At 41.1% G+C, this 15,322-nt stretch overlaps 1 protein-coding gene across 7 annotated transcripts in view; it reads right to left on the reverse strand.

Annotated features, from left to right (window-relative positions):
- Window positions 1-15,322, reverse strand: part of VPS35L (VPS35 endosomal protein sorting factor like) — a 111,114-nt gene that overhangs the window by 53,785 nt on the left and 42,007 nt on the right. For all 7 annotated transcript variants that reach the window (XR_006274817.1, XM_038419887.2, XM_038419885.2 and 4 more), the window contains 7 exons: window positions 13,517-13,563; window positions 11,051-11,162; window positions 5,506-5,622; window positions 4,987-5,040; window positions 4,501-4,581; window positions 4,055-4,117; window positions 2,537-2,622 (listed from right to left, as the gene is read on the reverse strand). Coding sequence is in view for 6 of the 7 variants with exons in the window: in XM_038419887.2 (XP_038275815.1) it covers window positions 2,537-2,622; window positions 4,055-4,117; window positions 4,501-4,581; window positions 4,987-5,040; window positions 5,506-5,622; window positions 11,051-11,162; window positions 13,517-13,563 (560 nt within the window). In the remaining variant the exon portion in view is untranslated. The remainder of the gene's footprint in view (window positions 1-2,536; window positions 2,623-4,054; window positions 4,118-4,500; window positions 4,582-4,986; window positions 5,041-5,505; window positions 5,623-11,050; window positions 11,163-13,516; window positions 13,564-15,322) is intronic.

Genomic DNA, 15,322 nt, shown 5'->3' on the forward strand with positions numbered 1-15,322 from the left:
AAATGTCCAGCTAAGAACTTGAAAGCAAAACCAGTAAAGAAATCTCAGATAGGAATCTAGTTCCTTGGTTAATGTCAGATAGCACAGAATGGGCGACATGCCCTGTCTAGGCATGCAAGGACTAATTAGACAACCAAGTGTATATCCTGAAGTCACATCACCTTGAGGTATTAATCATGCCACAGATAAATACTGAAGCCAAAGAACAGAATTCCTGAGTTACCAAGGGAATGAGAAATGCCACTCTATTTCCTAGATAATATTTCCAATGCCATTTTCAACAGATATTTTGAAAGAAACCATTTACTTTCCCATACTCTGAGCTCCAAAGAAGGAGGAAAACAAAAGTGCCTCAACACTAGCACAGCCAATCAACTGCCAAGGACAAAGAAGCATAACACTCAATATGCAATAAAATAAGGCCACCTGAAAGAGATAAAGGGCAGAGACACCTAACCCTGATGAGCAATGCATGCCCTGTACTGTATTAACTTATAACCACTGTATCTTTTACTGTAACAGAGCATTCAGAACAGCCCCTGTGAACAGACCAATCCCCACTGTATCCTCAACACAGCAAAACCACCATGATTCAATTGCATCTCCTTCCTGAGGCATGGCTTCGTTGACAACTCAAAAACACTGAAACAAACTTCAGCCTAAGCTTCCTCTCCAGAGCCCCCCTCTCCCTCATTTCCTAATGGCCCAAAGAGACACTCCCACTCCCTCTATATGCTGGGAGGAGCCAACTAGAACCACCTGCCAATCTGTTTAGCAGTAATTACTCTAGATATTAATACAGAGATTAAGCACCTGGGCTTAGAGTGATACAGCTGAAGAGCCCTGCATTCCAGTACAGGATCTTATAGTCTACTAGTGCCTAACTAGGAAATATTAGTAGGGCAATTAATTGTTCATTCTATTTGTACTGAGTATGTTTTTTTCTGCTGTACAAATGCCTAGTGATAAACTATACATTCATTTACTATATACTATTTAAGTGTTCTTTGCCTATGTAGTATTAAAAGTTCTCCACTTAATATATTGCCTAACAAAAGGGCATTACCAAAAGAATGCTCTACATATATCAGGAGTTAGTCCATCTCACTGTAAGTGGAATAGAGCAGGAAATATTTATCACCCCACAGCTCTGTTTTAAGTGGAAGTAAGCCTGGAAACTTCATTAATAAATGGCACCACTGGTAGCCAGGGCAGCACAGGAACACTTATATGTGGATGGAAGGGGTCAGTGACAGGTAAATCTCTGTCCATATGGTAAGTTCCATATCTAAAAGACAAGAATTTGGCATTCTGTATACAACAATATTTCTAATGGACTTCAAATAAAGTTTTCTGGGTTTTGGTTTGGTTTTTAAACGTATCCAAGCTGCATTTTCGTCATGGTCAAACACCATTTGCAGGCTTCTGCCAACTACAATGGACTATATTTTTGAAAAATTTAGAACTAGTAACAAAAGACTCCAAACCTGGCACCATCAACTGCACAATCTGTTATATACAGTCCCCTTGGGATATACAATTGACATAATGCAGTACAAACACATCAGGCAGAATCTGAATGGCTATCAATGTTTCTCAACTATGCAATCAAGAAATCATAACAATCTGCTCTTTTTAACAGACCAGTGGAAGTTGCTCTAGCCAGCCATTCACTATTTATTTTTTCATGCCTGAATTATCAACACTTAATACTTCTGATTGGAAGAAATCTAATTAAAATTCAGATATCACTTTTAAATTATGTACTACTGCTCTCCAATTTGACAATTTAAAAGAAAAAGATAAGAAAAGAAAGTAAGATTTCAAAAAAAAAAATCTTTTGTTTTAATGAAAATGACTATTCTGGACTTGGAAAAGTTTGAACATGAAATCTCATCTTCAGATATTGTTTTTCATTCAGGAAGCATTCATTTTACTGTAACAAATATGTCTATTTGTTCCCTTCCTCATTCATATGCCAAGATCATTATTGATGTCAGCCAAGGCTAGGAATACATGGCATTTATCATGTAAATCAAGTCAAGTAATGGAAATTGAAGCAAGCACAAAGAACAATTAATCTGTGGTGGAATCAGTAACAACAAATCTAACTGTTTATTATGGGGAAAGTCAAGTTATATTTCTGAGATAAGGTGGGTGAGTTAATATCTTTCTTGGACCAACTTCTGTTTATGAGAGAGACGAGCTCTTACACAAAGCTCTTCTTCAGGTCTTGTCTCTCAAATATCCTGAGACCAATATGGCTACAACACTGCATACAATTTATATTTCTATCAGACACAGAGTTGACAAGAGTATTCAGATACGCTGATTTTCACTGAAAAACAATTAATAAGCAACTGATGCATAAACAAGAATAATCAAAAATTATATGTTTATATTTTCTTCTTGGAGCCTGGAATATCTTATACATGCTGAATGGACAACAACAAGATTCATTCTATCTCCCCAGCAACTTTTCAATAGATTGCCCAGATCCTCTAGCATGCCCTTAATCAGAATATTTTCTACTTACTTAATAAAAGCTTCCATAATGCACTTGCAAACCTCCACTCGCACACTTTCTTTCTGGAACATATCCAGGAATGGTAAGAATTTCTCCTAAAAATACAAATTTAAAAAAAAAAAAAAAACACAGGTATATTAAAGTATTTTATACACAAAAGCTTTTGATCTCTGTGCTGAAGATGAAAATCTGCCTAAAGAACCAATAAGTATAAATATTTTAGAAATATTTAAAATAATCTCAGCTATGAGTGCATGAGTATAATAGACCAGTTTTTACCTCTTTTGAAGAAAGTTATTTTTCCTGGAGGATCAGTGATTAGGTACTGAGAGATTATAGCAGGGTGGTATGAATGGAGAAATCCTATTGGCTGACAAAAGAGTTAGTTTATTGGCTCAGAGTATCCAGTATAAACATGCAACAGGTCAGAGCTCATTTAGCCAAGTGTCACCAACAAATAAGGAAAACATGTTATAAAAGCAATAATATGCTTGAAGCAGCACAGATGCAGAAGTGATGATCACTGGAAAGTCTGAGGACTCCAGGAACAAGTCATAGGGTATTACAGCCCCAAAAAATCTGTCAACTTCCTGCCACCATTTTGGATTTTTCCAGGGCTACTTTTGAAACTTTAGACCGTTCGGATGTCATTTAAAGATGCTGAATTTGAGAATCTAGAGAATTAGTATCTGTACCATCCCCAAAATGTGTGTAAGGTGAAATTTTCTAAGTGCCCAAGTGACTGAGGGACCTAAGCCCTACTGAGCATTAGGTGCCCAAGTGGCTTGAAAATAGGATTTTGGCTCCTAGGTATATTTGAAAAGTTTACTCTGAATCAAGTTTCAGTAGTTTAATCAGACTTTGTAATGCAAACGCACTCATTGGCCTCCCTAAACTTTCATTTGCACCTCCAAGGAGTGGGTGGGTGAGATTCTGTGGCCTGCGTTGTGCAGGAGGTTGGATTAGATGATCATAGTGGTCCTTTCTGACCTTGGTATCTATGAATCAGTACCGGAACAGTTGACACTGAATTCTTTGCTATGACAGATTATATGAATGCATTGTACTGAAACACTCATTATGTAGGTTTCAGAGTAGCAGCCGTGTTAGTCTGTATTTGCAAAAAGAAAAGGAGTACTTGTGGCAGAGACTAACGACTCATTATGTAGTTATCAGCACAGCACACCACACAAATAGACTGTATTAGTTCATCTGAGCTCCCTTTGCTGGCTGGCTGGCTGTTACTGCTGCATTAAAACAAAAGATATATTAGAGAATTAAATAGTATTACAGAATTCTATAACCTAAGAAGAAAACAGTGTGATAGGCTGGAATGTAAATAATGGATTTTTTAAGAAGGTAACAAGAGAAAACTTCCCATGGTGTTTTAACAGTTTTATACTTGACAAAAAGTGCTTCTCACCATGTGACCTTTCAGATGACTTAGATAAGTAAATTAGGTTAGCTTTCCTTATAAAAGACAGTCTACACTCAAGTTCTAGAAAACAATGCAAAGATATGACTTACCGCTGAAAAAAGTACAGAAAAGTCATGGAAATAGGTGATAATTTTCTGAATAATTGACTGAAGCTAGGAAAAGAAGAAAAACAACTAAATAAATTGCATGTTAAAGTACATAATGACGACAACGGTGCAGATCTATCCGCAAATCATCTGATTTATAGGTTATTTTTCTCCTGTTAATGCCTAGAAAACAATTTGTGTGCGCGCGCACACACACACACACACACACACACACAATTTTGTTGTTAATTATTCTAGATTTAAAAATTGACCTCCATGAATAAAACTGGAACACTATACCACAGCTTTACTTTATTCTAAAGAGCTTCCTGAATTACAAAAGACCTTTTAAAATACACTGTAAGGTAAGAGACTTTAGAACCCTCTGTGCATTTTCTTGGAACAAAATTAATTATTTATAGAGTTGGTAAATCAAAACAGTCTCTTACCTGTGGATAGGCATCTTCAAATGCACGATCTGGAGTCATGTGCTTGATAACATCTCCCAAAACAGTATTGACCTCACGCTTCTATGTAGTGAAAATCAAATGTCACAACTCAGCATAAAAAATGTTGCAGAAATCAAATTATTAAAATACTTTGTTAGTACTAAGTTAAGGTTGAGAATTTATTGCCATTTACAAAAGAATGAATTTTCTACATGGTTGTAGTTGAAACCAGATCATTCTTATTTAAGGTTCAAACAGCCACTACTGTAACACTGTCTGTTTCCCCAATTATGTTCCAAATACGTGAATATATTTCTAACCTGAATGATCAAAAGGACTCCTTTTAAGCCTCTAATATGTATCTATTCAGCACTCACATTAGGAGATAATCTGTTTTATTGTTTTTCACATTGTAAAGATGTGCTACTTACTGTCTCCATATAGTTAAAATTAGAAAAAAAAATCCTTATAGAAATTCCTACATACCGTAAAGTGTCTGCAGGTATACTCCACCCAGACTTCTGCACAGTTAATATAATCCTAGAAAAAAAATTTATATATATATATAATATCTCACACACACACACACTATGGTCAAAAGAATGCATCACCTTCAAAATCTGTATCAAGTTTCAGAGTATATATTTCTCGTCCCACAGTCTGCTAAAGTAATTACTTAGGCACTTGTCTGGCACTTGGATCCAAGCAGGCACAAGGACCTACCCTCACAGTTACAAATTTCAGAACGGGGCCCTGTTGTACCCAAACCGAGTACAAAAGGGTGGGTTCACATGAAACATGTGCCCAGTATTCTTATTGACAAGACAATTATTGAGTGTCAAGGAATGATGAACTAGGCAATGCTACACTCGGTGTGTATTAAAAGCTCATATGTAATTGCAGGTTTTTTTTAAAATCATTTTGAACAACTGGCTACAACTGTGTCTGAAATAGGAAAGTCAGTTCCAACTTACCCCAGAACTCATCTCCTATCAAATTACCCACCTGTGGGTTCTTCAATTTTGTGATAACCTTCCAGGCTTCATTTAATATCAGAAGGCGATCACATTCAGGAGGATCAGCCATGGCCAAGTTTAACCCCAAAGAGCGAAAGAGAAGATGCTGAGGAAAGATCAGATCATCCTATCAGTTAGAGATTCTCTATGAAACAGATCATACTTCAAAATACTACTGGTTACAAAATTATAAAGTTGGGTAAGTCACTCAAAGATCATATACTTTCTAGCCCAAAGACTGAACTGTAATGAACTTTTGTGGAGAACTATAAGCAGTTAAATTTAATTAGCAACTCATCAGAGCATATATATTGAAATGATATACAGCATTAAGACCATTTGCTTTTGATGGACCAATATGAAAGTACTATATTGTGTTCTGCTGTTTAACATGCGTACAAAGGGTATGTCTACACTACAAAATTAGGTCGAATTTATAGAAGTCGGTTTTGTAGAAAGCGTTTTTATACAGTCGAGTGTGTGTGTCCCCACACAAATGCTCTAAACGCATGTAGTCGGCGGAGTGTGTCCACAAAACTGAGGCAACCATCGACTTCTGCAGCGTTGCACTGTGGGTAGCTGTTTCCGCAGTCTCCGCCGCCCATTGGAATTCTGGGTAGAAATCCCAGTGCCTGATGGGGCTAAAACATTGTCACGGGTGCTTCTGGATACATATCGTAAGGCCCCCCCTTCCCTCCTTCCTTCTGTGAAAACAAGGGCAGACAATCATTTTGTGCCTTTTTTCTTGAGTTACCTGTGCAGACGCCATACCACAGCAAGAATGGGGCCCGCTCAGCTAACCGTCACCGTACGTCTCCTGGGTGCTGGCAGACACGGTACTGCATTGCTACACAGCAGCAGTTTATTGCCTTTTGGCAGCAGACAGTGCAGTATGACTGGTAACCTTCGTCAACGAAGTCCTGGGTGCTCTTTTAACCGACCTTGATGAGGTCGGGGCGCCTGGGCAAACATGGGAGTGACTCAGCCAGGTCATTTCCCTTTTAAAGTTTCGTCTCATAGTGATTGAGTCCTACCGGCACTGCACTGTCTTTTAATCTGCAGCCTACAGAAGACAATTGCCAGTAGTCATACTGCACCGTCTTCTGCTGAGCACCCAGGAGATGATGATGGCTAGCGGTCGTACTGCACAGAGTGCTGCCAGCAAGATGTATAAAGATAGATGAAGTGGCTCAAAACAAGAAATAAACCAGATTTGTTTTGTATTCATTTTCTCCACCATCCCTCCGTGAAATCAATGGCCAGTTTTGAGTTCTATCCTTGAGGGGGCCATTCAGTTTCTCACAAAGCCACCCCCTTTGTTGATTTTAATTCCCTGTAAGCCATATCGTCAGTTGCCACTCCCTCCGTCAGGGCAACGGCAGACAATCATTCCGCACCTTTTTTCTGTGTAGATGCCATACCACAGCAAGCATGGAGCACGCTCAGATCACTTTGGCAATTAGGAGCACATTTAACACCAGACACATTATCCAGCGGTATATGCAGCACAAGAACCTAGCAAAGCAAAACCGGGTGAGTAGGCGACATCAGCGCGGTGACGAGAGTGATGAGGACATGGACACAGACTTCTCTCAAAGAACAGGCCCTGGCAATGTGGGCATCATAGTGCTAATGGGGCAGGTTCATGCGGTGGAACGCCGATTCTGGGCTCGGGAAACAAGCACAGACTGGTGGGACCGAATAGTGTTGCGGGTCTGGGATGATTCCCAGTGGCTGCGAAACTTTCGCATGCATAAGGGCACTTTCATGGAACTTTGTGACTTGCTTTCCCCTGCCCTGAGGTGCAAGAATACCAAGATGAGAGCAGCCCTCACAGTTGAGAAGCGAGTGGCAATAGCCCTGTGGAAGCTTGCAACGCCAAACAGCTACCGGTCAATCGGGAATCAATTTGGAATGGGCACATCTACGTGGGGACTGCTGTGATGCAAGTAGCCAATGCAATCAAAGATCTGCTGATATCAAGGGTAGTGAGTCTGGGAAATATGCAGATCATAGTGGATGGTTTTGCAGCAATGGGATTCCCTAACTGTTGTGGGGCCATAGACAGAACCCATATCCCTATCTTGGCACCGGAGCATCAAGGCGGCGAGTACATAAACCGCAAGGGATACTTCTCAATAGTGCTGCAAGCACTGGTGGATCACAAGGGATGTTTCACCAACATCAACGTGGGATGGCTCGGAAACGTACATGACGCTCGCATCTTCAGGAACTCTGGTCTGTTTCAAAAGCTGCAGGAAGACCAGAAAATTCCTAGACCATAAAATAACCGTTGGGGATGTTGAAATGCCTATAGTTATCCTTGGGGACCCAGCCTATCCCTTAATGCCATGGCTCATGAAGCCATACACAGGCAGCCTGGACAGTAGTCAGGAGCTGTTCAACTACAGGCTAAGCAAGTGCAGAATGGTGATAGAATGTGTATTTGGACGTTTAAAAGCGTGCTGGTGCAGTTTACTGACTCAGTTAGACCTCAGAGAAACCAATATTCCCACTGTTATTACTGCTTGCTGTGGCTCCACAATATCTGTGAGAGTAAGGGGGAGACATTTATGGCGAGGTGGGAGGTTGAGGCAAATCACCTGGCTGCTGGTTACGCACAGCCAGACATCAGGGCGGTTAGAAGAGCATAGGAGGGCGTGATGCGCATCAGAGAAGCTTTGAAAACCAGTTTCATGACTGGCCAGGCTATGGTGTGAATGTTCTGTTTGTTTCTCCTTGATGAAACCCCCCGCCCATTGGTTCACTCTATTTCCCTGTAAGCTAACCACCCTCCCATCCTCCCTTCGATCACCGCTTGCAGAGGCAATAAAGTCATTGTTGCTTCACATTCATGCATTCTTTATTAATTCATCACACAAATAGGGGGATAACTACCAAGGTAGCCCAGGAGGGGTGGTGGAGGAGAGGCACACCGAGAGGGGTGGTGGAGGAGGGAAGGACAAGGCCACACAGCACTTTAAACATTTAAAACTTTAAAACTTATTGAATGCCAGGCCAGCCTTCTGTTGCTTGGGCAATCCTCGGGGTTGGAGTGGCTGGGTGACCGGAGGGCCCCCCACACCACGTTCTTGGTCATCTGGGTGAGGAGGCTATGGAACTTGGGGAGGAGGGCGGTTGGTTACACAGGGGCTGTAGCGGTGGTCTGTGCTCCTGCCTTTCCTGCAGCTCAACCATACGCTTGAGCATATTACTTTGATACTCCAGCAGCCTCAGCATTGAGTCCTGCCTCCTCTCATAACGCTGCCACCCCCTTTCAGCTTCAGCCCTCTCTTCAGCCCGCCACTTACTCTCTTCAGCCCACCTCTCCTACCGGTCATTTTGTGCTTTCCTACACGTTGACATTGTCTGCCTCCATGCATTCGTCTGTGCTCTGTCAGTGTGATGACAGCATGAGCTCAGAGAACATTTCATCGCAAGTGCATTTTTTTTCATCTTCTGATCTTCGCTAGCCTCTGGGAAGGAGAAGATCCTGTGATCCTTAAAACACATGCAGCTGGTGGAGAAAAAAAAAAAAGGGACAGTGATATTTAAAAAGACACATTTTATAGAACAATGGGTACACTCTTTCACAGTAAACCTTGCTGTTAACATTACATACATAGCACATGTGCTTTCGTTCCAAGGTCGCATTTTGCCTCCCCTCAGCGCGCGGCTAGCCCCTCCACCCTCCCCATGGCTAACAGCAGGGAACATTTCCGTTCAGCCACAGACAAACACGCCAGCAGGAACGGACACCTCTGAATGTCCCCTTAAGAAAAGCACCCTCTTTCAACCAGGTGACCATGAACGATATCATTCTCCTGAGGATAACACAGAGAGATAAAGAACGGATGTTGTTTGAACGCCAGCAAACATACACTGTAATGCTTTGTTCTACAATGATTCCCGAGTACGTGCTACTGGCCTGGAATGGTAAAGTGTCCTACCATGGTGGATGGAATAAGGCTGCCCTCCCCAGAAACCTTTTGCAAAGGCTTTGGGAGTACATCCAGGAGAGCCGCAAATGCCAGGGCAAATCAATCATAAAACATGCTTGCTTTTAAATCATATATACTATTTAAAAAGGTACACTCACCAGAGGTTCCTTCTCTGCCTGGCGGGTCCAGGAGGCAGCCTTGGGTGGGTTCGGGGGGTACTGGCTCCAGGTCCAAGGTGAGAAACAGTTCCTGGCTGTTGGGAAAACCGCTTTCTCCTCTTGCTTGCTGTGAGCTATCATCTTCCTCATCCCCAAAACCTGTTTCCGTGTTGCCTCCCTCTCCATTGAAGGAGTCAAAGAACACAGCTGGGGTAGTGGTGGCTGAACCCCCTAAAATGGCATGCAGCACATGATAGAAGCGCATGTTTGGGGCTCTGTCCCGGAGCGGCTGTTCGCCTCTCTGGTTTTCTGGTAGGCTTGCCTCAGCTCCTTAAGTTTCACGCGGCACTGCTTCGGGTCCTTTATGGCCTCTGTCCTTCATGCCCTGGGAGATTTTCACAAATGTTTTGGCATTTCGAAAACTGGAACGGAGTTCTGATAGCATGGATTCCTCTCCCCATACAGCGATCAGATCCCATACCTCCCGTTCGGTCCATGCTGGAGCTCTTTTGCGATTCTGGGACTCCATCATGGTCACCTCTGTTGATGAGCTCTGCATGGTCACCTGCAGCTTGCCACGTTGGCCAAACAGGAAATTGAAATTCAAAAGTTCGCAGCCTTTTCCTGTCTACCTGGCCAGTGCATCTGAGTTGAGAGTGCTGTCCAGAGCGGTCACAATGGAGCACTCTGGGATAGCTCACGGAGGCCAATACAGTCTAATTGTGTCCACAGTACCCCAAATTCGACCCGGCAAGGCCGATTTCAGCGCTAATCCCCTTGTCGAGGGTGGAGTAAGGAAATAAATTTTAACAGCCCTTTAAGTCGGAAAAAAGGGCATCATCATGTGGACGGCCGCAGGGTTAAATCAATTTAATGCTGCTAAATTTGACCTCAACTCCTAGTGTAGACCAGGGCTTATTTGGCAGATTCCTGAAGAAAGGCTCTAAACTAGCACACCCAGAAGTCAGATTCTGCTCCCATTGAAGTCAACAGCAAAACTCCCATTGGCTTCATAGGGCAGGATTAAGCCCCTTAAAGCAGTACAAGTAAGTTCCGGGAGTAGAGTTGCATGCTGTGTGAAGGAAGCCACAATTAACTAATTCCCAGCACTTCTTTCCAGCATTGGGATTGACTGGCTAATAACAGCCCCTTCCTTATTACAAATAAACTGCAAAAGGCCTCTTTTTGATCCATTCACTGCTACTGCAGAAGACATAGTTCTTGTCTCCATTCTCAGTGGACCCCTCCCACTCGTAAAGGATTCAGGACCCTGGAATAGAAATCACTTAATGTTCTAGATCTTAAATCACCTTATTCTACACAGCAGAGAGTTCCCATTTTTTAATCCTGTGTGAACTATCTAGACAACTAGCTAAAAGTATAAAGCACTCAGCAAGATAATGAATAAGGATTGCTTTAAATTGCAAAAACTTACCTTGGGGAATCCAGATTCATCGCACTCTTTAATCATGCCAATAAAATCCATAGACCTTGCAGCAATAAACTCCGCTCTGAATGCTGACATCACTGAATTCAACAGCAAGGCACTAGAAGGAACAGGATACAAATCAGCACAGCTCACCATAAATTAAGCCAATTTTCATTGTCTAGTTTACATTAATCTGAACTTCAAAGAATAATCAAACACCACTCAGTTTCTACCTGTTTGGGTGATGGGTTGATCAAGGCTGTAATTTGTTGGCAAAACAAGAAAACATGAAGTTTGGCAATGCTGCACAGGATATGTAGAAAACCTCAGCCTGTACTTTCTTTGCTTAACTCCAAGGAAAACATCATTTAATTGTCTTTAAAATAAATTTTACATTAGATTTCTTACTTAAGGATCAACTTTCTTCCAAGCTATCACTAGCAGAGAGCAGATTTCCTTATAATACTGGCACATCACTCACCAAGCTGGAGACCATTGGCTAGTCAATAAAAAGAAACAGTAATATTGGGATCGTTTTTGCACATTTGCTGAACTATTCTATTTTCTTCTTCTGTCTGAAGTCCCTGCAATTGGAAGTATCTTTTGGTATGGCAACAGTCTCCATTGAAGCTTTGTTGCATTAACTAAAGCAGTTGTTGCGAGGCTGATTTCTACTAAATGAGCTGGTAGAACAGAAATAAATCCATATGGTTACAGTAAAGGTGATTATTATTGTCTACAGATGTAATAATTGAAACCTAAAATTTATATTGTAAGTTAGCTATTGAAGAGGCAATCCAATGTACTGCACTTCAGAAAAAGTAACTCAATTTGACAGCATTTTAAAACAAATATTCAGGGCCAAATTCTGCCCTGAGATACATCTGCACAACTTCCATTTTGACTTGTAACCCCAGCAGAGTCGACACTCAGTCCTTCATTCTTTTGAAGTCAATAAAGTGAATACTGTGCAATTTACTGTGTGGGGGTCTTTTGCAGAACAGAAGAAGAGAATGGGATTACAGTGATCACATAGCACTTAGTAGGAATTTGCCCTTGGCCTTGTTCACACATTTCCATGCCACCAGCTGTTGTCCACAGCATGTTGCACAAGTTGGCTGCTACCTTTCACCCAGAGATGGCTGAATTATAGTGATATTGCATGTATGTAGTTAGTGAAGGGCTCGGGATTCAAAATTTAGCAATGAAAACCACCACATAAATTAAAATATTCAATGCGGTGCACGTAAGAGGGCAGAAATTTGCCTCTCGTTATTAACCTACAAAACAATGGTCAGAGCAGAGTTAATTCAATTTCCAATTAGCTACATTACATAAGCATTTAAAAGGTCAAAAATAGACTGAAAGTAACACTCCATTAAAACACCTAGGAAATTTCTCAGCTCTCTTGGTGCTACATTGTGAAATTTGCCTTGCTGCGAAGCAAACAAGAGAGCTGTGCACAGACTAAGCAGAAAATCTGTCTTCACAACCCAAAAGACTAGAAACTATTTAATTTAAAGACAAATACTGTAGAATGAACCAAAAATCTATAGACAGATCCTAATACAATGAGTCTAAAAGTATGATTTTTGCCTCCTCACCCCTGATTTTGAGTCAAACTTCTCCACTCCTTAACTCAGTCACATGTTTGGTGTTACAATATCTTTCTTTTGGTTAAAAGGGTAATGCATTTCTGGCTCTTCACTCAAAGCAGATTACACTAGCTCACTATTTAGTAAAAAAAATTAATCATGTTTGCAAACAATTTTCAAAGATCTCCTCCCAGCCCACCTAATAAACCAAACTGAAACCAGCCAGTATAACTTGGGCTAAACCATGCTCACACAATTCAGAAAGAGGATTCAAGACTAGCAATTAACCTTTCTGAATCAGTCACGAAATACAGGTAAACCTGTGCAGACCAGGCCAAACCACATTCCAGTTCAGGTTAAGGTATGGAGATGGGATGAATTGTATTTGAAAACCATTTTCTGCTCATTTTTCTAGTTCAGACAGGGACTAGTTAACTAGGAATGAATGCACATTCTTCCTGGAACAGGCTTGGAAGGCTATTCTTAGCCTTAAAATGGCACTGTTCAGTCACCTGCTTGCAACCTCCCTCACAGTATACACATACTGGCCAACTGGCAAAAGTAAAAAAGGGGAACAGAAGAAAATGTAGCATGTGTAATTCTCAAAGGAAATGACTGGGAGCACAAAGTATCATGGCTGAACTCTAGCTCATCTGACAATTGGGTCAATTAACCTTTTTGCCACAGCCAAATCCACTGGAATTTTGGGTGAAAAAAAATTCAGGGAGCACAGATACTACATTTCAGTTTTAGTAGTTTAATAAAGTACGTCTGCAACAAAATAAAATGAGACACATTATACAAAGAACTGGATTATAAAAGTGTAACATAAGATTTAGATTTCTGACTCATGGTCTGTTGACCATGCAGTACTTACTTGTTCCCCAGTTTCTTGCATCTCTCCATCATCTCGGTAAGCAGAATCTAGAACAGTGATTTTATTCAAATAAAAATTGTGGACCACCCAAATAAAACATTCTCACAGCTTTTGGAAAACTGTACATTAGCTAGAGGTGAATTTCATTACATAGCAACTACATTCCAATCATCTTATTTAACACTACATCTAGTCAAAAGAAAATATTGTGGGTGGTGCAATATAAAACAAATATATTGCATGGATATAGTGACATTTTAATCTGACTTGCTACTTTATTTTATAAAAGTCGAGTTTCCAGATCTTTAGTCATGTCTGGAAAAGGTTCTCTCTCTGAAAAATGACATGGTCAATTACCTCTGGCAAGAGAGATGACTACTACTACCTCTTTACTGTAGAATGCAGAAACACTGATTGAAGTTTTAAGTAGCTTGTTGGCTATGTTAAGCAATTACAAAGCCCAAAGCTTACCAAATTTTTCCTCATTAGCTTATATCAGTATGACAGAAGAAACTGAATAGAATCAGAAGATCAAGAAAGCAAGATAATACCAGCCAATGAGACAGTAAAAAAGAAAATGCAGTATTGACTATAAATGTAAATGTTCTCATTTGTGCTTTAATATAATTGCTTATTATTATTATTTCCAATATACATATATTTTTTCTGTGTACAAGAGTTTTAAAATGTATGCTCATATCTATTGTGGTTTAGTCTATTCTTCTCTAAAATGAGAAAGAGCTGATTTCTAAGAAGATAATTTTTAAACAAGCCTTTAAACCAGGCAAACTTTTTGGCCTGATGGCCACATGTGGGTACGGAAATTGTATGGCAGGCCATGAATGCTCATGAAATTGAGGGTTGGAGTGCAGGAGGGGGTCGGGGTGAAGGCTCTGGGTGGCGCTTACCTCAAGCACCTCCCAGAAGCAGCGGCATGTCCCCGCTCTGGCTCCTACACGAAGGTGCGGCCAGGCGTGGCCAATGGGAGCTGCGGGGTCAGTGGCAGCGTGCAGAACCTCTTGGCTGCCCCATGCGTAGGAGCCGGAGGGGGAACATGACACTGCTTCTGGGAGTTGCACAGAGCAGGGCAAGCCCCCAACCTCACTTCCTTGCTGGAGCACCGGAGCAGGGCAAGCCCCAGACCCCACTCCCTGGTGGGAGGTCAAGGGTCGGATTAAAGTGTCTGAAGGGCCAGATGCGGCCCCCAGGCCATAGCTTACCCATCCCTGCTTTAAACAAGGAGACAAATCACAGCAGATTTAAATTCTCCTCATGATCGGACTTCCTTCAGCTTTCCTCTCAAATGATGAAGTGTTGTAATGTCTCCTTAGAAATTAATTTCTGGTTCAGACTATTTTTAGGCTGGTTATAATATTATGTTGATCACGTTTATAAATAAAAAAAGTTGATAAAGCAGTGCGAAGAACAGCATCATGGGGTTCTGATGCAGAATCAAAGATCTCTAATTTGGCCTCAGGAGACATGTTATGCAGAGTCCTGTACAAAGCAATCAGATGTGCATTTTCATGTGGGTGAGGTTTCACCTTTAAAATGTCTTTAGTATCTTCATTATTTAAAAGCATTTACATTCTACATAATCTGTAAACATGTACTACAACAAGAATGGCTTTATATTGGCACTACTCATTTTGATTACTGTTAAGGCTTGTTAGCACTTCTTTCATACATACACCTATTACCTGTATGCTGCCCTTGATCTGCATTACTTGTACTTTGCCCATTGCTGGAGCCCAGTTTAGAGGGCAATATTTTTCTGGAGCCCTTCTTTACCCAAAGGGGAACTAT

The sequence above is a fragment of the Dermochelys coriacea genome, chromosome 10 (assembly GCF_009764565.3).
Source record: "Dermochelys coriacea isolate rDerCor1 chromosome 10, rDerCor1.pri.v4, whole genome shotgun sequence".
NCBI lineage: Eukaryota > Metazoa > Chordata > Testudines > Dermochelyidae > Dermochelys > Dermochelys coriacea.